Source organism: Bufo bufo, chromosome 1, assembly GCF_905171765.1.
Source record: "Bufo bufo chromosome 1, aBufBuf1.1, whole genome shotgun sequence".
NCBI classification, from domain to species: Eukaryota; Metazoa; Chordata; class Amphibia; order Anura; family Bufonidae; genus Bufo; species Bufo bufo.
In genome coordinates, this window is record NC_053389.1 from 234691426 (window position 1) to 234715250 (window position 23825).

The 23825-nt window shown below is 46.8% G+C and overlaps 1 protein-coding gene across 1 annotated transcript in view; it reads left to right on the plus strand.

The window, feature by feature from the left end:
* The first annotated feature begins 527 nt into the window (after positions 1-527).
* The window catches only part of LRP6 (LDL receptor related protein 6), a 50625-nt gene continuing 27327 nt past the window's right edge, over positions 528-23825 (plus strand). The window contains exons 1-3 of the mRNA XM_040437157.1: positions 528-743; positions 4153-4546; positions 19353-19550. Of these exons, the coding sequence (XP_040293091.1) occupies positions 689-743; positions 4153-4546; positions 19353-19550 (647 nt within the window). The 5' untranslated portion in view covers positions 528-688. The remainder of the gene's footprint in view (positions 744-4152; positions 4547-19352; positions 19551-23825) is intronic.

The window sequence follows — 23825 nt, forward strand, 5'->3', positions numbered from 1 at the left end:
ACTGTTGTTTATGTCTGTGTGTATATGTGCTATAATATGGGAAGTGTAATGTACTATATAATGTATATACTGTGAATTATATGATGGGTTCCTGTATAATGTATTCCAGGATTAGATCAATGTCTATACTGTATAATAGTAATGTACACTGCGTATAGTATACAGCAGCACAAAGGGACAATACAGCCGTGTGCCCTGACATGGAGTCGCCCGGTTGTTTACATAAGTGTCCTCTGCCCCCATCCCCCAGGCTGAGGGTGGGAGGGGAGCCGGCTGGCCCCTCACTCCAGACCGAGGTCTCAGCTCTCCGCTCACAGAGGACAGGCCCTGGGAATGTAGTTCCGGCTGCAGAAAAGGGGGAAGGGAGGAGAGAAGGTAGTCCCTGCGGAATTCTGCGCCTTACTCGCCCGTGAGAATGACCGAACGGACGGCGCTGGGTACAGTGCACAGAGCGGAGGGTACCGGGTTCATACCTGAGCAGTAAGGGCTTACGTTAGTCGGTGGAGCAGTGCGGAACTCGGTTACAGGACAAGGATCAATCCGCCGCCGGAGCAGGAGGGGGAGGAGAGTATCCGCGGCGGCTTCACACGCAGCATGGAGGGTCCTGAGCGGGGAAGCGTCAGCCGGGGCCGGGAGAGCGCTGAGCATTGAGGCGCACGCTCGCGATGTACAGGGGCCACACGCAGACATGGGCGCCGTGCTGAGGAGCCTGCTGGTCTGCAGCCTGAGCTGCCTGCTGAGGGGTAAGTGCGGGGTCATGTGACTGCGGGGGCTCGGAGCGAGGGGGTGACCTGGGGCAAAGTCGTGAGAGGAGGTGTGGGATTTTGGGGTACCCGACATCGATGTGGGGTGCGTAGGGTTACTGGAAGGGGGGGTCACCTGAAGCTGGCGCAGAGCCTGCTGGGTCTTTTTCATGGAGGACCTTGTACTGGGTGAAGTGGAGGTAAATGGGGCCTGCACTTGGGTAACCTGGAACCAGTTTTATGCAGACGATTGTACCTGGTGGAAGTGCAGGGGTTAATTGTGTGGGGTACTGGGGTATGAGCTGTGTGCCCACCTGTGCTGGTGGTGGGCTCTCTACAGGGGGATGTGATTTGGGGTAGGGGTGCCTATGAAGTATGAGGGAGCGGGGACCATGGTATGGTGATATTACGTGAGGTCCTAGGAAGCTGTACATGTTGAGAGTTGTAGTAAGTCGCTGGGATGGGTTTTTGGTTATTTTTGGCAGGTCTGTGTCCACTACTTTTTCTTGGTTGGGGGAGGGGGGCTCAGGATCTCAGCAGCCGCCATGATTGTTTGTTTTGGCTGCCTCCCACCTCACATTGCTGGACTGTTGAGTAAGCGCCCACTTAATCAATTTACATCCTAATAGCTTTTACATACATCCCCAGTTGGTGGGGAGGGGGCCGTGCCCTCCTCCTTCATTTTTCCTTACTTCTCCTGAGGTTTGAAGTTTTGCTCCAGATCTTGTGAGATGAGATTGTTGTCACTTTGTTTTTACTTGGCTCCCCCAATATGCCAGCTGCAGGCGCGTCCCCTGACATCTGTCCAACGCATGTGTTCTCTATCCCTCCCCCAGTATGTACTGGACAGGCTGGATTTTACCACATTAACCAGTATGCCAGGGCACAGACTGGGAACACGCTGCCAGTTCCAAATTGGCCATAGACTACAACTCGCTTCCTAGAAAGCGCCGCCGATCTCCGGCAGATCTACTGGTGCGGCCGGCTGCTTGGGTCGATCTTCATTTGGTTGAAAAGCTCTGCAAAGCCTTTATAAACCCTGTGTTTTTACACCTTTCCATATTCTCTGCTTGCTGTCAGTGAAGGCGAGCATTTTTGTTTACATCCAGGGCCTGAAAACCTGCCCTGATCTCATCCTGCCCGTCGCTGAGGGGCCTGTTGCATTGTATGATTCTAAGCAATCCTGAACGCAATGCGCCAGCTCCTTCCTATACATTGTAACAAACCATCATCTGCAATAAGTATTTTTCATTCACTGACCACCAGCAGACATCTCGATTAGGCTACAAGCACACGAACGTTGTTTTTCCGTGTCCGTTCCGTTCGTTTTTTTTGCATATATGATGCGGACCCATTCATTTCAATGGGTCCACAAAAAATGCGGACAGCACACTGTGCGCTGTCCGCATCAGTATGTCCGTTCCGTAGCCCCGCAAAAAAATAGAACATGTTCTATTCTTGCCCGTTTTAGGCATTGTTACAATGGATCCGCAAAAAAAACTGATGACATACAGCTCTCATTCGTGTTTCTTTTTTTTCTTGCGGATCTGCTAATTGCGGATCGCTAAACGCATACGGTCGTGTGCACGTAGCCTTAGGGTCCATTCTCACGTCCGTAGTGTATTGCGGATCCGCAATACACCAGGCCGGCACCCCCATAGAAATGGCAATTTTTTTTTCCGGAGCCGCGGACCGGAAGATCGCGGGCGCGCTCCGGAAATGCGGATCCGGACAGCACACAGTGTGCTGTCTGCATCCATTCCTGCCCCATAGAGAATGAAGGGGTCCGCAGAATTGCAAAACGGGTGCGGACACATTCACGGACGTATGAATAGACCCTTACTGCTGTGAGAAACTGGAGCACAAAGTCTGAGGAAGTGGCAATAAGACGCTTCATTATGGGAGGCGCCTGAGGTGCAAAAGTGTGCAGCTGAGGTCACATGACCAGGCTTTCTTTGTCTGCCTCCCAGCAGCTGAGGGGTTAAGTCACCGACAAAAGGTTCCTGCCTGATGCACTTCTCAGATGTCTATCCTGATGGTGACGCTGCGGTCATTACCCACATGAAGTCTGGGACTTTAGTAGATATGGGAGTCCATGATGGTCTGACTGGGATGGGAGACAAGTCCTTGCTGGTTTAACAGCCGCTTGACTTTTAGTCTGGCAGCGCTTAAGTCTGAGGCAGTCTGACGTGTGCCAGTGATGAAAGCCTTGGGCAGCCCCCTCTAGATCCACCACCAGTGCTCGGGACTGGGGCCTACTGGTGTCGGTGTGGAGCACTAATCCCACTAATGTTGTAGCAGCGCAGTTGTAATCATTCGGCAGTAGTTCTGCCATCTGAAGATCACTCTCCAATCTGGCGGCTGTAGGGTCACCCTGGGACAGGCAGGGGGAGAGCTGCGTGCCCGCTATTTCATGGCTCTTTAAGAGATTCCTCCATATGGTTTATGAGCTGCAGCCGGAGCTCAGCTGATGCTCCCCACACCTGGAAGTCTTTATATCCATGCACAGCGCCCGCACACTATCTGCACTTCATCGCCCTCGTCCTTATATTTCTCTAGATTGTAAGCTCTCCGCAGTCACAGTCTAATGTGGCTCTGCAAATTGGGAACTTTGTGCTGCTTTCTTGACCTAATTGGTTCCCTATGTACAAGAAATAGTGGGTTGATGTGGTCGTACCCATTATCAGTGTCACTTATTTCCATTCTGCTCCTTTTTCTAGATGCAGTGTAGAGCATGGTGGGTTTCTTGTTCAGGATCATATTGATCAGTAATATATTCCGTTCTACACCTCCCACTTGTAATTTGGTTGAGGCCTCATGCACACGACCGTATGCTGTCTGCAAACTGCGGATACCGTCCATGCTGCCTCTGCGTTTTTTGCGGACCGTGGTTAATGTTTTGCGACCACCAACAGAATATGTTCTATCTTATTGCAGAACGGCGTACGGATGCGGAAAGCACACGGATCATCAGTGTGCATTCCGCATCTGTATGACCTTTCCGCAAAAAGAATATAGAAGTCAATGGGTCCTAAAAAAAAAACACCACCATGCTTCCCACATCTGAATGTCCGTTCTGCAAAAAGAATATGCCCACAAAATGCGAACCACGGACCCAGTGAAGTCAATGGGTCCATAAAAATATGCAGAAGGCATACGGACTGGAGCGATTTGTGGACCGCAAAATCTATATGTTGTGTCCATAAGGCGATGGGTATATCTAGTATAGCGTAGAGGAGACTGTATTCAAGTGAATAAAGAGATATCACCGTGAATGCCACCATTCTTTACACTGCAGGCTACATCCAAGGAACTGAAAACGAGCAAAATTGAAGCTAGGTGTACATTGTTGTTTTTTGTCTGACTACCTGTACCCGCTGTAGTTCATCTGTCCTGGTTTTTCTTTCAGCATCTCCCTTACTGCTTTATGCCAACCGGCGTGACCTGCGGCTGGTGGATGCTGCTGGAATGAAGGGGAACTCCACTGTCCTGGTCACGGGCCTGGAGGACGCAGCCGCTGTGGACTTTGTGTATTTCCGTGGATATATTTACTGGAGCGATGTCAGCGAGGAAGCCATTAAAAGGATCAACTTCAACAAGACTGGAAGCTCGCAGGATGTTGTCATTGGCGGATTGGTATCGCCAGATGGACTGGCCTGTGACTGGTTAGGAGAGAAACTGTACTGGACAGAATCCGAGACAAATAGGATAGAAGTTTCTAACCTGGATGGCACTTTGCGGAAAGTTTTATTCTGGCAAGAACTTGATCAACCCCGAGCGATCGCCCTGGATCCTGCCAGAGGGTGAGTGGTAATGCCATCCAACTGTAGTGTTCTTCATAGGATAGAAACCTCCCTGCCCTTTGTTTTAAGTCAGTTGAAAAGCTGGCAGCTGTTTTGGTGACCGTATCAGTTGTCCCCCAACTAGAAAAAATGAGGAGAAATAGCCAAGTCAGATGTTTTAGGGCGGCTCCAGGTTTCACATTGATGATGGGTGGACAGGCCTACCACTGCACAGCGCCCCTGATGGGGACCACCTGTGACCCTGAGAGCGAGAAGTCCCCGAGTCCACCCTCTGAATGTGTCGGTCCACTTCTATGGAACTGAGATTTCTCTATTCTGTGGACGAGTGATAACTAGCTGATCACTGGGGGTCTGACCTCTGGGACCCCCACCAATCATGGAAGGGGGGTCCAGTTCTCTCTTTCTGCAGCAGGTCATGCATGTGCACTGCCGCTTTATTCATTGTCTATGGGAGCGCCGGAGACGGGCAAGTAACTTAAAAATGTGGCACAGTCAATTTGAAAACCAATCTGACAGATAACGTCAGGGGAAGAGAAGGATCAGGGATTTGGGTTTTTCCCCAATGCATTTGTTCTTCCAGGCGATAAGGTGTCTGACAACCGCTTTCCCTTTTTCCCCATTGACAACATGTACACGCTCATCTGAGCGGGGGAGTCGGGAGAGAGAGCTTTTGGCCCACAGCTGCTGAAGGTGTGTGGGCACCTTTACCTGAACAGGGCAGGATGCCTCAGGCACAGACTGGTGATTGTCAGGGGTGCATCACTTGGTCTATGGTCATCTTCTAGTGCAGCGTTTACTTCGTGTTACATTTGGTAGAGCTTCTTGGCGTCCGATCCCGGAGGTCTGCTTTCTATTTGCTTGCTGAATTGCTGATTGTTTCCTTTGATGCAGGGCCATGTGATCACAGCAGCAGGCAATCAGATGCCGAGCATATGCCAGAGCCTCCAAGCCTCGTCAGTGGCTGACAAATTAATTGGGTCCTCCCCTCCTCCAAAGGCCTCCGGGGAAGATGGTGGTTATAAGTCGCTTTGTCTGCTGCTTCTCCTTCCCATATTTTGCTTTTTAGCGTCTTTTGGCGGCTAATGGTTTACTGTGATAGCTGGTGACACTGCTTTAAGAGGATCCACCATAGGGGGGGGCCTGATGCCTGCCCCCCAACCCCCATGTTATCCTGTGGGAATGAAAAGTGTCAATCCCTGCCCTGTGCTCCTCTGTGGAATGTCTCCATTCATCTCAAAGGGAACCTGTTACCATGAAATGCCGTGCAATCTGCTATAGAGCAGGAGAAGCTGAGCAGATAGGCAGTCTTTTCAGTGATTGACAGCTAACGCTGACTAACCATAAAGAGGAGGCTGTCAATCACTGGGTGGCACCGCCCACATGACTCCTAAGCCTAAAAAGAGCAGAGGTGTAAATTAATAAATTACAAGATTTACTGAGTCAGGCCAACATAAATTTAGTTGAGCAGTAGCCACTCAGGACTAATGTATGCTATCGATGATGACGTTGATCGCGTACATTTAACACCTCAGATGCCATTTTCAAATGTGACCACGGCATCTGAGAAGTTAAAGACCAGGAGCGCTCGCTTCTGGCCATTTACTGGGTCCCCCTGGCGACGATTGGGGTAACCGGATGTAGTGTACTCAGGAGTGTTACCGGGCTGCCGCACACTAGTTCCTATTTTTAAAAATAAAAAAATTCAAATCATCCTCCTTTACCCAAAATAAAAATACAAAAATAATAAAAAAAATTAACATCATGGGCATCGTCTTGTGTGAAAACATCTGTAGTATTAAAGGGGTTGTGCACTTTGTTTTAACTGATGATCTATCCTCTGGATAGATCATCAGCATCTGATTGGCGGGGGTCTGACAACCGGGACCACCGCGATCAGCTGTTTGAGAAGGCAGCAGCGCCGCGGCCTTCTCACTGTTTACCGCTGGCCCAGTGAGGTCACGACTTGTATCAACTGGCCTGGGCGGGGCTAAGCTCCATTCAATTGAACAGAACTTGGCTCCGCCCAGGCCATTGATACTAGTCGTGACGTCACTGGGCCTGCGGTAAACAGCGAGAAGGCTGGAGCACCGCGGCCTTCTCAAACAGCTGATTGGCAGGGGTCCCGGGTGTCGGACCCCTGCCGATCAGATGCTGATGATCTATCCAGAGGATAGATCATCAGTTTAAACAAAGTGCAAAACCCCTTTAATATAAAAATATTTATACCATGCGGCAAATGACGAAACTGGGGGGGAAAAAAAGTCAATATGGCCAATTCACAATTTTTTGGCCATTTAATCTTCAACAAAAACATTGAATAAAAAGTGATAAAGACACACCCCCAGAATGGTGTCAGGGAAAAGTACAGATCGTCCCGCTAAATAATGAGCCCTCCTACAGTTATGGGGATGCAAAGGAAAACATTCTTTCCTAGGTTCTTAGTTTTTTTTTTTTTTCCCAGTAAATCTATACATATGTGCCATCGTTGTAATTGTAATGACCCGGACAATAAAAGTAACAGGTCGGTTTTACCACATAGGAGAAGGTGTAAAAAAAATAACATAAACACCCCATAAGGCTACATGCACAAGACCGTGCCGTTTATTGCCTGTGTGTCTTCCGCAATTTGCGGAACGGGCGGCCCATTGTAGAAATGCCTATTCTTGTCCGCAAAACGGACAAGAATAGGACATGCTCCGTCCCATAGCCCCGCAAAAAAAATATAGCAACGGATGCGGACTGCACACGGAGTGCTGTCCGCATCTTTTGCGGCCCCATTAAAGTGAATGGGTCCGCACCCGAGCCGCAAAAACTGCGGCTCGGGTGCGGACCCGAAAGACGGTGGTGTGCATGAGGCCTAAAACTGACGGAATGGTGTTTTTTTTTTTTTAGAATTCCACCCCATTTGGATTTTTTTTCCCTCTTCTCACTACATTGTATGCAACCGTAAATGGTGCCATTAGAAAGTACATCTTTTTGAGCCCAAAAAAACAAACCCTCATACGGCTATGTGAATGAAAAAATAAAAAGTTATGGCTTTGGAAGGGCTGGGAGTAAAAAATGAAAAAAAAAAAATGGTTAATGAGGGTCTGCATCAAAATTCACACATGCATCCTAATCTGCACTTTAAAAAACTGCGCCTGCAAAGTTTCTGTCAGATTTTCTTTTTTTCGCAGGGTGTGAAGACGTCCTTACGGATCATGTAGGCGTCATTCTTCGTCATGTCCGTGGCGCTGTATGTGGGCAGTGTGTTTCAGTCATATAATGCAGAGGTGCCATACCTCCCCACCATATGGTGTTCATGTCATGGGAACTATCTGTGTATGTTCCTGTGGTATAGGGGGAAATCTCGCTGACCCTTCCCATTGACTGCGCTCTCCCCGGAGTTCCTCCTGATCTGTACCAGGGGACAGCTCCATTTATGCTGATTGCTCCGGGTTCTTGCTGGGAGCTCAGCAGGGAGCTAATGAACTGCATAAGTAGCTTCGGGTAGGTAGGAGCCAAGGGACTAGATCTCTGCACTTCCCCCGTCTTCTTCCATGGGATTCCTTTTTTTTAATTTTTATTCCTCTGCGGAGCTTATGTATGGAAGTTTGGAGGGAATTATGAAGAAGTCCCATGGTTGCCCTAATTACAGCAGTGGAATGATTAGAAGCCTGCATATGGGGGAAACGATGAGGATCCGTGTCTGAGCTCACAGCTGCTTGCATGTGGTCTCACTGACTGCATCATCCCCCTCCCCCATCCTCCCTCCAGCCCATGCAAGTCAATGAGAATCTCCTCCACAGACCCTGGGAAGCCTCCGAGCTGTAAAGTGCTTCTAAAATGTGGTTGTAATGGGGCATGTTTTAATTAAAACTAACAAAGACTGCTGGCACCTGGTATGAGTTTACAAATCCATGCTATAAATACATGGGGCTATTCAATCTTCAGTGTGTTGGGATGAGCTGCTGTAATATCATTTGATGGCAGCATTATGAAGGGCAGCTCCACACTATTAGGCTCCATTCACACATCCGTGGTGTGTTGCGTGCAAGCTGCGGACAAGAATAGGACATGTTCTATCTTTTGCGGACCTGAAGATCGGGGCCGTGCTCTGCAAATGCGGATGCTGACAGCACACTGTGTGCTGTCCGCATCCATTCGTCCCCATAGAAAACGAATGGGTCCGCACCCGTTCCGCCTAAATTGCGGACCCATTTGCGGACGTGTGAATGGAGTCTTAACATGCCCACCGCTGTGATTGTTCCTGTTATACATCCCCAGGATAAATATCATCCAGACGAAGATTTCTTCTGTGCGCTACAGTATAACTATTATATTGCCCCCAATGTACCAAAATATAGCTACTATAATACTGCCTCCTAGGTACAAGAATATAACTACTATAATACTGCCTGCTATGTACAAGAATATAACTACTATAATACTGCCTCCTAGGTACAAGAATATAACTACTATAATACTGCCTGCTATGTACAAGAATATAACTACTATAATACTGCCTCCTAGGTACAAGAATATAACTACTATAATACTGCCTCCTAGGTACAAGAATATAACTACTATAATACTGCCTCCTAGGTACTAGAATATAACTACTATAATACTGCCTCCTAGGTACAAGAATATAACTACTATAATACTGCCTCCTAGGTACAAGAATATAACTACTATAATACTGCCTCCTAGGTACAAGAATATAACTACTATAAGGCCCCTTTCACACGGGCGAGTATTCCGCGCAGATGCGATGCGTAAGGTGAACGCATTGCATCCGCACTGAATACCGACCCATTCATTTCTATGGGGCTGTTCAGATGAGCGGTGATTTTCACGCATCACTTATGCTTTGCGTGAAAATCACAGCATGCTCTATATTCTGCGTTTTTCACGCAACGCAGGCGCCATAGAAGTGAATGGGGTTGCGTGAAAATCGCAAGCATCCGCAAGCAAGTGCGGATGCGGTGCGATTTTCACGCATGGTTGCTAGGTGACGGTCTATTCATTGTATTATTTTCCCTTATAACATGGTCATAAGGGAAAATAATAGCATTCTGAATACAGAATGCATAGTAAAACAGCGCTGGAGGGGTTAAAAAATAAAATAAAAAAATTAACTCACCTTCTCCTCTTGTTCGCGTAGTTCCCGGTCTTTACTTCTTTAATGATGAGTTGTGGGCTAAAGGACCTTTGGTGAAGTCAGATCACATGCTCCAATCACATGGTACATCACCACGGTGATGGACCATGTGATTGGAGCATGTGATCTGACGTCACCAAAGGTCCTTTAGCCCACAACTCATCATTAAAGAAGTAAAGACCGGGAACTACGCGAACAAGAGGAGAAGGTGAGTTAATTTTTTTATTTTATTTTTTAACCCCTCCAGCGCTGTTTTACTATGCATTCTGTATTCAGAATGCTATTATTTTCCCTTATAACCATGTTATAAGGGAAAATAATACAATCTACAGAACACCGATCCCAAGCCCGAACTTCTGTGAAGAAGTTCGGGTTTCGGTACCAAACATGCGTGATTTTTCTCACGCGAGTGCAAAACGCATTACAATGTTTTGCACTCGCGCGGAAAAATCGCGGGTGTTCCCGCAACGCACCCGCACATTTTCCCGCAACGCCCGTGTGAAAGAGGCCTAATACTGCCTCCTATGTACAATAATATAACTACTATAATACTGCCTCCTAGGTACAAGAATATAATTACTATAATACTGCCCCTATTATGCCTCTTTCACACTACCGTATGGCTATTTCAGTGTTTTGCGGTCCGTTTTTCACGAATCCGTTGTTCCATTTTTTTGTTTCCGTTCCGTTTTTCTGTATGGCATATACAGTATTATTTTATTATTTATTATTAAAGCGCCATTCATTCCATAGTTCTGTACATATGATAAGGGGCATACATACATACATACATACATACATACAGACAATTGCACGAAGCATGAACAAGACGAGTTACAAACTTGTACAGAAGTAGAGAGGGCCCTGCCTGTGAGGGCTTACAATCTACATGGTATGGGAGAAGGACACAGTAGGTGCGGGTGAAGCTAGTCATGGCAGTATAGAGGCAGCAGGGTCACCGGTTGTAGGCTTGTCTGAAGAGGTGGGTTTTCAGGTTTCTCTTAACGCTGGGTTCAGACCTGAGCGATCTGTATGCGCCATTCTCCGGGCGTCACATACACTGCTCCGGAAGTAAAGCGAACGCCCATTGTCGAGCGTTCCCGGAAGTCTATGTACGGGAACGCGCGACACTACGCCCCAAAGAAGCTCCTGTACTTCTTGGGGCGTAGGGCGTTTTACAGCGCGTTCGTACGTGCTGTAAAACGCTCAGGTGAGAACCATGCCCATAGGGAAGCATTGGTTCTTGCCTGTTGAGCGTTTTACAGCGCGTAGGAACGTGCTGTAAAACGCTCAGGTGTGAACCCAGCCTGAAGGATTCCACTGTCGGTAAGAGTCTGATATGTTGGGCAAGCGAGTTCCAGAGTGTGGGGGATGCACGGGAGAAATCTTCGAGGCAATTGTGGGAGGAGGTGATAAGAGGATCGGAGAGTGCGTGTGGGAATGTATCGGGAAAGTATCTCCGAGATGTAGGGAGGGGACAGGTTATGGACGGCCTTGTATGTATTTGTTAGTACTTTGAAGTGAATTCGCTGGGCAATGGGGAGCCAGTGAAGGGATTGGCAGAGGGGAGAGGCAGAGGAGTAATGGGGTGAGAGGTGGATTAGTCGGGCAGCAGAATTGAGGATAGATTGGAGGGGTGCGAGAGTGCTAGATGGAAGGCCACAGAGGAGAGTGTTGCAGTAGTCTAGGCGGGAGATGATGAGGGCATGTACAAGCATTTTTGCAGATTCAAAGTTAAGGAAATCGCTGATGCGGGAGATGTTTTTGAGTTGGAGGCGGCAGGTGGTGGAAAGGGCTTGGATGTGTGGTCGGAAGGAAAGGGCGGAATCCAAGGTCACTCCAAGGCAGCGGACTTGGTTGACCGGGGATAGTGTGCAGCCATTGATCGTGATAGATAGGTCTGCTGAGGGGGTTGAGCAAGATGGGGAAAGATGATGAATTCTGTTTTTATCCATGTTAAGTTTTAGAAAGCGAAAGGCGAAGAAGGATGATATAGAAGATAGACATTGTGGGATTCTTGATAGTAAGGTGGTGATGTCTGGACCAGAGAGGTAGATTTGTGTGTCGTCACAAATCAGTATAGATCAGTATGAGTCGTCACAAATCAGTATACAGTAATTACATAGAACATTTTGGGCTGGGCATAACATTTTCAATAGTTGGTTCCAACTGCATTTCCGTATGCATTCATTTTTTTTTTGTGGACCCATTGACTTTAATGGAGCCACGGAACGTGATTTGCGGCCAAATATAGGACATGCTCGATCTTTGAACGGAAACACGGAAACGGAATGCATACGGAGTACATTCCTTTTTATTTTGCGGACCCATTGAAATGAATAGTTCCGCAAAACGGAAAAAAAAACGATAGTGTGAAAGAGGCCTTACAAGAATATAACTATTATCATACTGCCTCCTATGTACAAGAATATAACTACTATATTACTGCCTCCTATGTACACGAATATAACTACTATAATACTGCCTCCTATGTACAAGAATATAACTACTATAATACTGCCTCCTATGTACAAGAATATAACTACTATAATACTGCCTCCTATGTACAAGAATATAACTACTATAATACTGCCTCCTATGTACAAGAATATAACTACTATAATACTGCCTCCTATGTACAAGAATATAACTACTATATTACTGCCTCCTATGTACACGAATATAACTACTATAATACTGCCTCCTATGTACAAGAATATAACTACTATAATACTGCCTCCTATGTACAAGAATATAACTACTATAATACTGCCTCCTATGTACAAGAATATAAGTACTATATTACTGCCTCCTATGTACAAGAATATAACTACTATAATACTGCCTCCTTTGTACAAGAATATAACTACTATAATACTGCCTCCTTTGTACAAGAATATAACTACTATAATACTGCCTCCTATGTACAAGAATATAACTACTATAATACTACCTCCTATGTACAAGAATATAACTACTATAATACTACCTCCTATGTACAAGAATATAACTACTATAATACTGCCTCCTATGTACAGGAATATAACTACTATAATACTGCCTCCTATGTACAGGAATATAACTACTATAATACTACCTCCTATGTACAAGAATATAACTACTATAATACTGCCTCCTATGTACAAGAATATAACTACTATAATACTGCCTCCTATGTACAAGAATATAACTACTATAATACTGCATCCTATGTACAAGAATCTAACTACTATAATACTGCCCCTATATATAACTACTATAATACTGCCTCCTATGTACAAGAATAATGAACATCGCTTATTAGAAGTAGCCCTGGTTTGGTATAGGACGCCATGTCTGGGCTGTGATATCATTGTGATTCTAGGTGTGACCACATTTTGTCAGGATTGTTGTCGTGTGTTGGTTGTGATTTTTTTACATGTTCTTGCCAATTGTTTCATGGTCCTGACAGTCTGGAGGACTCGGCAGATGTTGGGAGTCATACCCGTCAGCTGGGTTTTTGCAAGACTGAAAGTGGGGAACCTGCAACAGGTATATGGTTGTAATGATTTCAATATAGCGTTTACTGGGGTGTATACACACCTCAGTCACATTAATATCCAGTAACGGCTGTGGAAAAAGTGCAGTTTTATGTAAAGGCTTGGTTGGCCTCTGGTATTGTAATGCATTTCATTGATAAAGGACGTTGTGGTTAATTCGCCATTGAGCCGTGTTTTTTTTTGTTTTTTTCTTCCTACGATCACCTCTGCATTCAGAGATCCCTGTAACAAAGGCCATTAGCAGGGCTGCCCTGTTTACACTCGGCTCGGTGGAGGCGCTGGGATGGGCAGGTCTCGGCCTGGAATGCTTTTGAACTTGAGTTGCAAAAATACAGAGAGTGAAATGGAGCATGTGCTGAGGTAGGAGGCTCGGCTGAGCAGAGCTGACATTCCTTACCTCGGCTTCAGCCACTCGTAGAGGTGACCATGCAGTACACCGGGAAAGCAGGATGACCATGCGGCTTGTAGACATGCATGGTATGGATCAGTGTGTGATCAGGTTTCCCATGGAGGCTAGAAGACCTTGGTGCCAGCCTAGGCCACTGGACCTTCCTTGGAGGGTAGCGGTGACATTGGACCTGAGGACTGTTGTGTAGGGGGAGTTTCAGACCACTTATCAGGATACGGGTTAATTTAAGAAAAGGAGGCCCCACGACGGCTACATGTGTGCCCTTGTGCCAGTCCCTGAGGAAGTTATATTTCAGGGCAGGGCTGTGGAGTCCAAAGTCCTGATTCCCACTCCTGCATTTTATCACGCTCACACTCCTTCATAAATGGGCAGTCATTCAGTAATAAGACTTGGGATTTTTTTCTTACCATCATGTGAGTAATGAGGCTACTTACACCATATTTACAAAACCTACAAAAAATGGAGCTCACTGAGTATCAGTGCAAAAAATATATTTCATTGAAATCACAATAGTACATATATAAAAGACGTTGTCACTTTAAAAAGAAGGTAGCAGAGAAGAACACCATCCTAATAGGGACACAAGGCTACATGTACGTATTATAGTATAAGGACTTATTGTCACACATATGTAAAGGATAAGTCTAATATGTTACATCATTATGCATATAAGAAACCGGAACCTGCAAGATAGACACAGCAGTACTAGGAAATCACAGTATCAGGCAAAATACTGCGCACGCGCGGCACGTCTCTACGGCGGCCCGCTGTATCACGTGACTTTGTCACGTGGTTGGGGGTGTATCGATGTGACGCCGGCTGGGGGGAGGACCGCTCACTGTGTTTTGCCGCTGTACATCCAGGTGATTGAAAATTATTTACTCAAAGTGGGAATGCAACCTCATTGGTGGGAAGGGCTTTATAATTTCATGATCCACAGTGATGGCGTTATCCCCTGACGAAGGCACGCCGAAACGCACGTCGGGGTAACGCCATCCTGGTCTGGGTAAGCCTCTTTTCATCAGGTTCTTTGATATCTTTGTCTCCAGGGCAGTTTGTACATTCCTGTCCCTGTTTTGTGCGCAGTATTGTGCCTGATACTGTGATTTCCTAGTACTGCTGTGTATATTTTGCAGGTTCCTGTTTCTTATATGCATAATGATTTAACACATAATTTTCCAGGAAACTAGGTTCCTTTTTTGAACTTAAGCTGATCTCTGCAATTGTGGTTGTTTAATATTTAAGACGTGGGTGGTTTTCTTCTCTCTCTTCTCCCCCCCCCCCCCCCAAAAAAAAAAAAAAAAAAACAGTATAAGATTATGCACATTTTGCCTTGAATAAACAGACTTGTTTGATCACTGAGTGTCGGTCAATCAATACTCCAGATGGGTACCCATTACTAAATCTATGGGCAATGATGATTTGGAACTCGGCATAAATTGGAGTAAGGGGTCTTTGCCCCCACAGGTTGTCCGGGAACAGATGAGATAACGTTTAATTCCTAGGTGTCCGCAGCCTGCTCTGCTATGTGTGCCAGCTGCGGCCTGTTTACTTCCTCCCCATCATGGACATGATCATCTGCTCCACTGCGGCCAATGACTGGATTCAGCAGTGACATGTCCTCAAGAGACTCATCACCAGTAAAGCCAGTCATTGGCTGCAGTGGAGCAAATATTCATGTATGTGCCAGGGTGGAAGTGAGGATGGCGCGGACCGGACAATAGACACATGAGAGCCGTCGCACAGGACTGGTGGAGAGTAGGTAAGTATGAATCTTTCCATAGCGGAGACAGGCTGTGGGCACCTGTGAAAAGTTGCTTATGCCTGACAACACCTTTTAATGCTGTCTTCCTGTTCTGTCTAGAAGTTCTAAGATGACTTGCAGGCATGCCCAGTACAGAACTTCCTCCTCTGGTCGTCTCTACTGAGCATGTGCAGTTTTGTGACCTGGAACAGCATGAAGATGCCTAGTATAAGTGATGAGGGAGAACACGGGAGAGGTGAGGACTGATTATCTCTAACTCCGTTTTAATGCTGTGCAGAGACCTGTCAAAGGGGTTATCCGACCCCTGAAATGCTCCCCGGCATCCGCGTCGCTCCTGGTCCCCACACGTCCGCCACTGCTTCTGTGTAGTTGAAAGCATCCGGTGTCTTGGGAGGGGTGCAGCCAATGGCAGGTGGTGATGAGGACGAGCCTCCCTAGCATCTCCCGACCTTGGCAGACTTTGGATTCCTGTTTTTAAAGTTGTAGCATCGAAGGCCAAAGTTATTCACCGAAGCCTCGTGACTTTTGCCTCTGCACAGCGAATACATTTTAATGCTGTACGGAGACAGGCCGACTTTGGATCTTGGAACCGAAACGCGATTAGCTCACCCCGGACAGGACAGAACCGGAGGTGGTGAGGACTGATTCTCTAGCACCACTAGTCCATCCTGCTTATCATTGTCTGTATTATAGGGGCAGGACAGAACATGGGAGGGGGTGAGGACTGATTCTCTAGCACCACTAGAGCACCCTGCTTATCATTGTCTGTATTATAGGGGCAGGACAGAACATGGGAGGGGTGAGGACTGATTCTCTAGCACCACTAGAGCACCCTGCTTATCATTGTCTGTATTATAGGGGCAGGACAGAACATGGGAGGGGTGAGGACTGATTCTCCAGCACCACTAGAGCACCCTGCTTATCATTGTCTGTATTATAGGGGCAGGACAGAACATGAGAGGGGGTGAGGACTGATTCTCTAGCACCACTAGAGCATCCTGCTTATCATTGTCTGTATTATAGGGGCAGGACAGAACATGGGAGGGGGTGAGGACTGATTCTCTAGCACCACTAGAGCACCCTGCTTATCATTGTCTGTATTATAGGGGCAGGACAGAACATGGGAGGGGTGAGGACTGATTCTCTAGCACCACTAGAGCACCCTGCTTATCATTGTCTGTATTATAGGGGCAGGACAGAACATGGGAGGGGTGAGGACTGATTCTCCAGCACCACTAGAGCACCCTGCTTATCATTGTCTGTATTATAGGGGCAGGACAGAACATGGGAGGGGGTGAGGACTGATTCTCTAGCACCACTAGAGCACCCTGCTTATCATTGTCTGTATTATAGGGGCAGGACAGAACATGAGAGGGGGTGAGGACTGATTCTCTAGCACCACTAGAGCACCCTGCTTATCATTGTCTGTATTATAGGGGCAGGACAGAACATGGGAGGGGTGAGGACTGATTCTCTAGCACCACTAGAACACCCTGCTTATCATTGTCTGTATTATAGGGGCAGGACAGAACATGGGAGGGGTGAGGACTGATTCTCTAGCACCACTAGAACACCCTGCTTATCATTGTCTGTATTATAGGGGCAGGACAGAACATGGGAGGGGGTGAGGACTGATTCTCTAGCACCACTAGAGCACCCTGCTTACCATTGTCTGTATTATAGGGGCAGGACAGAACATGGGAGGGGGTGAGGACTGATTCTCCAGCACCACTAGAGCACCCTGCTTATCATTGTCTGTATTATAGGGGCAGGACAGAACATGGGAGGGGGTGAGGACTGATTCTCCAGCACCACTAGAACACCCTGCTTATCATTGTCTGTATTATAGGGGCAGGACAGAACATGGGAGGGGGTGAGGACTGATTCTCTAGCACCACTAGAGCACCCTGCTTATCATTGTCTGTATTATAGGGGCAGGACAGAACATGGGAGGGGTGAGGACTGATTCTCTAGCACCACTAGAACACCCTGCTTATCATTGTCTGTATTATAGGGGCAGGACAGAACATGGGAGGGGTGAGGACTGATTCTCTAGCACCACTAGAACACCCTGCTTATCATTGTCTGTATTATAGGGGCAGGACAGAACATGGGAGGGGGTGAGGACTGATTCTCTAGCACCACTAGAGCACCCTGCTTACCATTGTCTGTATTATAGGGGCAGGACAGAACATGGGAGGGGGTGAGGACTGATTCTCCAGCACCACTAGAGCACCCTGCTTATCATTGTCTGTATTATAGGGGCAGGACAGAACATGGGAGGGGGTGAGGACTGATTCTCCAGCACCACTAGAACACCCTGCTTATCATTGTCTGTATTATAGGGGCAGGACAGAACATGGGAGGGGGTGAGGACTGATTCTCTAGCACCACTAGAACATCCTGCTTACCATTGTCTGTATTATAGGGGCAGGACAGAACATGGGAGGGGTGAGGACTGATTCTCCAGCACCACTAGAACACCCTGCTTATCACTGATTTTAATATATAATAGCCTTGAATAAAACATAACATTTATTTTTTATTAACATTTTCTAAATTTATAGAAAGGTTAAATTAATTACACAATATTAATAATGGATAATAATTTTTTAAGCTGGAGTTGTAGTCAGTACATTTCTCCCAACTCCACCCAAAACTAGCTTAGAGTCCGACTCCACTGCCCTGATTTTGGGTGTGAAAATCCTATAGCTGCAAAAGATAGATCAGTGGTGGTAATGACCACAGGGAATCCTTTCTGCCCAGCACAAGCACCCATTCTCATAATTCATAGTAATCAGTTTGGACTCCTCCTCTGCATGGGGACTCTTAACAGCCACATGTGTAGCCACTCTGGGGTATATATGCCCTTGCGACAGTCCCTGGGGCAGTTTTAACAGATGCGATATTGGGTGTGCAAATGTTATAGGGGCATAGGAGCGATCAGTGGTGTTAATGACTACAGGGAATCCTTGCTGCCTGGCTTGATCGCCTATTCTCCTGATTCCTAGTCATTTTACATACAGCTTGCACCCCCGTTGGTGTTTGTGTGTGTGTGTGTTCGGTGGTGGGGGTCGTTCGTCGCGCTTTACTTCAGAGGACAAATTTTGCGGTTTGCAGTACAAGCGCAATGATTTCATATAATGACTTACTAATTGGAGGTGGCACGATTGTCTGTTCCAACTTGTCTTCCCACCGCCGAACTTTGTCAAGTACAAAGGTGAATTGTCTGTAATCCTCATACCTGAGACATGCTTCGATCCGTGTGCAGCGGGGTACATGGCTGCTGCGTTGTTAACCCTTACCCTGTCCTTGTGAATGCAAACTGCCCCAGACCTTATAATATCACTTATATAACTTATTCCTCTCATAGATGTTCTACACTTTTTTTTTTTTTTCTTCAATATTCTATTTCAGGTTTTGTTCAAATTCAAAATCTCTGCTTGCTGACTGTTAAAGAGAACATTTTTGTTTACATCCAAAGTCTAAAAGCGCATGGAGACCTAATCCTTCTCAAAGCTGAGGATTTGTTACAGTTGTGCTCAGTTCTGACAATTGTAGCGTGATACAGATTACCTGCTCTATATGTATCTCTGAGTTGGCTAGCCTGGATGCAATAGTTACAAACCCTCAGCTGTGAGAGATAGGTAAAGATGGATTTTCAGCCTTGAGGTATGAGAAGAAAATTTCTGATAGGGAATGTGGCCACCATTGTAGTTCTCCCAGTGTCCTGGTCTCTCTTGTGCATGGGTACACTAGAAAAGCTGGATGACACCTACCAGTATGTGACTGTTGCAGCTCTCGCATGGGTTGTGACCCAGCTTTTCCAGTGTCCTGAACAGCAGCTCTTCTCCAGCGCAGATGGCCACATGGAACGATGAGCTGCCCTCCAGGTGATGGGTTATCGGAGGTACACAGCGCTTACCATCATGTCTGTTTCTTTCTTTCAGTTACATGTACTGGACGGACTGGGGCGAAGTGCCAAAGATTGAGCGCGCCGGGATGGACGGCTCTCTGCGGGCCGTCATTATAGACACAGACATATATTGGCCAAACGGGCTGACGTTGGATTACGAAGATCAGAAGCTTTACTGGGCAGACGCCAAATTGAGCTTCATCCACAAGTCCAATCTGGATGGCTCCTTCAGGTGAGTGCCTATACCAACCCCTGTCTGTGAGGGGCAGCAGAGTTACCTGCACTGTGTAGAAGGCGCCTGCTTTGCGCAGTCTCTTCTCCGCAGCCTCCTCCCTGATGGATGGGAGCTCGCTGTAAAGTTGGGTGAGAAGTCCAGCAGGGTAAATGGTGTGTAGCTGCCGGCCGGTGTTTACACAGCTGCAGGATATTAGGAACGGGTCCTCAGATCGGCTGCAGGAGCTTTTGTTTCCCTCTTCCTGTCGGGACATTTCATTTAACCATCTAGGCAGGGTGCGATCCCAGCAGCGTTCCTTAAGGAGCATCTCGCGTGCCGATGGAGGAGTCTGCTTTACAACCAGTGTTTGAGTCATAAATGACCAGGCGCTTTTTTTCTTTTTTTTTTCTTGTCCTTTTGCATATGTGTTTGTTTAACAGCTGGCCGCATAGGGCTGTTTTTAATCTTTTTTGTATTTTTATTATTTATTTTTTTTGTTTTAGGGATGAGATGTACAAAAAATAAAGCAAAAAAGCAGTGGAGCGCCACTGCCTCTTCAAAAAAAGCTGATCGGCAGGGCTGCTGGTAGTCAGACCCCACCGATCAGATATTAACCTATTCTAATGATGGGTCATCAGTTTCAAAATCTCAGACAGCTCCTTTAAATTTGAAAATGTACATTTTTGTTTGGCTTCTCGATTTGCTTTTGGTCATTTTTGATAACATGCATGTTGTTGTGTTGTGTTTTGTTGTGTTGTTGTTGTTTTTTTTTTTTTTGTTTTTTTTTATTATTATCATCTTCTGTATTATGTTACATACACCATGATTTCATGGAAAACCTCTGGGGACATTCACACTTGTCTTTTTTCCCCCCTAATATTTTTACAGGGACTGTCCAAGTTAATTAAAAATCTCAGGCAACTGCTACAGTGTCCTTTAAAAAAAAAAAAAAAAAAAAAAAAAAAATGCTTTTGGCACTCCTGCTGCATAGTGGTGTCAGCCTGAATACAGCACGTGACTGCTGCAGCCAGTCACTGTCCTCAGTGGTCTATACCTGAGGACAGTGATTGGCTGCAGCAGCGAGGTGCCAAATCCAGGTACGTCACCGTACACATCAGACTACTGTGATGGCTGTGGGCCACTGAGACAGCGATTGGCTGCAGCAGTCATGTGCCATATACAGCTGTGGTAGGGGTTGTCTAAGATTTTTAGCTATCTCTGACAACCGCTTTAATTCCACTGTAACTGGGGCATTCATTGGAGCCACTGGAGAAGACAGCCCCCTGTGGGGACATGATCTGGGTCAACCCTGCCGTTCTTTTCTTGGATTGTTATAGTTTTGGCATTTTTGGATTCCAGATAACCGGAAATTTGCTGCGTACTGAAAAGTTCTGCAACTTCTTAATGCACTTTGTTTCTGTTCCTCACAATTGCCAGTGGAAGGAATCATTCACATGTATTTTCTGAGGCTTAGGCCTGCTTGTATACCTGAGGGTTTGTCACAGTGTATCAGTGTAGGGAGTACTGTCGCACAGCATCAGCCCTATGGGGCTGATACATTGCAACAAGCTACAGGATGCTAGAAACCTTTCGTTACCTTGTCCATTTTCAATGTTGGCATTGAGGTTCCACTCACTGACAGTAAAATGGGTTCTTGAAAATAATGAGGGATGAAAACGCAAAGTTTCAGTAAGGCCTCTTTCACACGGGCGTGTGCGTCCCGTTGCCGTATTGCGGACCGCATTTGCGGATCCGATATACACGCGCTGTTCCGTGGGCATTCCGCATCACGGATGTGGACCCATTCACTTCAATGGGTCCGGAGATGCGGAATGGTGCGGAACGGAACCCTACGGAGTGCTTCCGTGGGGGTTTCGTCCCGTACTTCCGTTCTGCAAAAAGATAGGACATGTTCTATCTTTTTGCGGAACGACCAGATCGCGGACCCATTCAAGTGAATGGGTCCGCGATCCGCTGCGGCTGCCCCATGGACTGTGCTCGTGCATTGCGGCCCGCATTTTGCGGGCCGCAGCACGACCACGGGGCGCACACGCCCGTGTGAAAGAGGCCTAAGTCGGTGAAGAAAGGGATGCAAATGAGCTCTTAACAAGCTCTGCCTCTAATGCCACCAGATGTAAGGCAGCTATTCTATAAGTCAGTGTTTGACCCTTTAACTAGGCCTTGAGACATGACTCGGATAATAAATAAGCCAGCGACTCATCTGCAGACAGCTGTTTGTGGGTGACATGCGTTTTCTATGATGGTTGGATAATCGGGATCGCACTGTATTGTCTTTGGTGTACTGCATTTAGTGGCTTCCTAGGCATAAGGTCTGTGCGCCCAGCTCCATGTGTAGTGACATTTGTCGGCTTGGTGCCAGCGGAGCTTATACAAGGTCTGTCACTAGTACCACGCTGCCGCTCTTGCTCGCTGGATTTATTTGTGGAGGCCGCGCCAGCTTCAGCGTGTCAAGTGCTGCCAGCTTTCTTGAACTTTCCTTTGGCACGATGAATTCCTTAACCAGCTAAAGAAAATAAAAGCCAAAGGAGATTTCCAAGACTTAACCAAAAGCAAATGTGTCGACGGCTGCTTTCCAGCTGTCTTGTGTGGGTGTCAATGTTTTCCTTCTAACGCAATGTGGAGCATTGACGGCTCAGCGACCGTCTCTGTGCATGTCGTGCCGCTCCGTCCCCGGAGCAGGACAGTCATAGCCGCACAACATGGAGAGTTCACTCACTGGCCGAGAGAGAGTCAGCTTCTGCCACTTTCTAGTATTCTTTTGCAGATTAGCTAACCAGTTACCATGATCTCTGCTTGCTGTCAGAGAACAGAAACATTCTTGCTTGCGTTCATAGGCTGAAAACCTACCCTGGCCTGAAGTCTTTTTTTTACAGCTGAGGGTTTGTTACAGTTGTATCCAGTTTAGACAATCCTTTGTGAGGTAAACTGATACATTGTAACAAACTATCAGGATAGGGCAGAGATTTGTGCTGCTGATGCATTGTAAGTAGCAGATCTGTGAGGTGAATTGGGTCAGGACGGGTTTTCGTCCTCTGGAGGATGGCATTCACTGGCTGCAAGCAGAGATCTAGCATCATTTAGAATAATTTTTTCGGGAAAATACTTTATAAAGAGTCTCTAAAGTAAAGTGGTGGATAGTGATGTCTGTCACACCTGGATGTAGAAGGTAAATGATGGGTACCTTGTGATGACCATGGGGCATATGCCCCTGCTGTTTACCATGATTTACCTCCTCATGGTGTGTAAGTGACAGATGAATTCCTCTGAGCCACGTGACAAACTAAGCAGCCATTAATTGGCGCAGTCTTTACGTCTGGTGCCCGTTATCTGTTATAAATGCATTATGTATCTGACCGGTGAAAGTGTCCTACGCCGCTTTCCTTCCTGCATTGCTCGTTTCAGCTCTCTGCAGGAAGCCATAGTGTGCCGCATTGTTCTCGCCAGTTAATATCCACGTCCTTATCACCACCGTTGCTTGGAGGCCAGCACGTCCTATCTGCGGATATTAATGACTTCCAGGTAATGACTGTGTCCTATGATCAGTGCAATCTCCTAAGGAGATGGTCAGGCCCCATGCATACGACCATATCCGTCATGCGTTCTTCAAATCGCGGATCTGCAAAATACGGATGTGGTCCTTGTGCAGTCTGCATTTTATTTGTGGACCTGTTGTTTTCACTTGGTCCGTGGTCTGCATTTTGAGGAACGGTCATATGGATTCGGAGAGCACACGGATGATCCATGCGCTTTCCGCGTCCACGTGTCCGTTCCTCAGAAAGATAGGACTTGTCCTGTACTTGTCTGCAGGATGAGGACTGAGGAACCATTAGCGGGGTTGTCTCTGGGCTTTGATCACCCTGCAATCCTATAATGTGCAAGCACGTCCCCCGCTGCTGGATTTGCAGGCTGGTCGTAACCCCTGGATACGAGCAGTGTGTAATGTGATGGGAAAAATGAATCCAGCCAGCAAAGGAAGCAATATGGGCAATCACAATACATTAGTAAGTGGCTTGTATTCACTTTGTGTATATGATCAATGCCATTTGCTAAAGTAAAATGCAGACTGCACAAGGACCACATCCGTATTTTGCAGTTCCACCATTTGTGCAGTCGTTTGCATGGGGCCTCACACATCTCCTCAGGAGTTAGTACAGTACCGATCATAGGATGTGGTCAATGGGTCTGTGGATGCAACATGGACCGCACCCGTATTTTGTGGATCCGGACATGTCCATGGGGCCTTAGGGTGGCTTGCAGAAACAGAAACTTCCC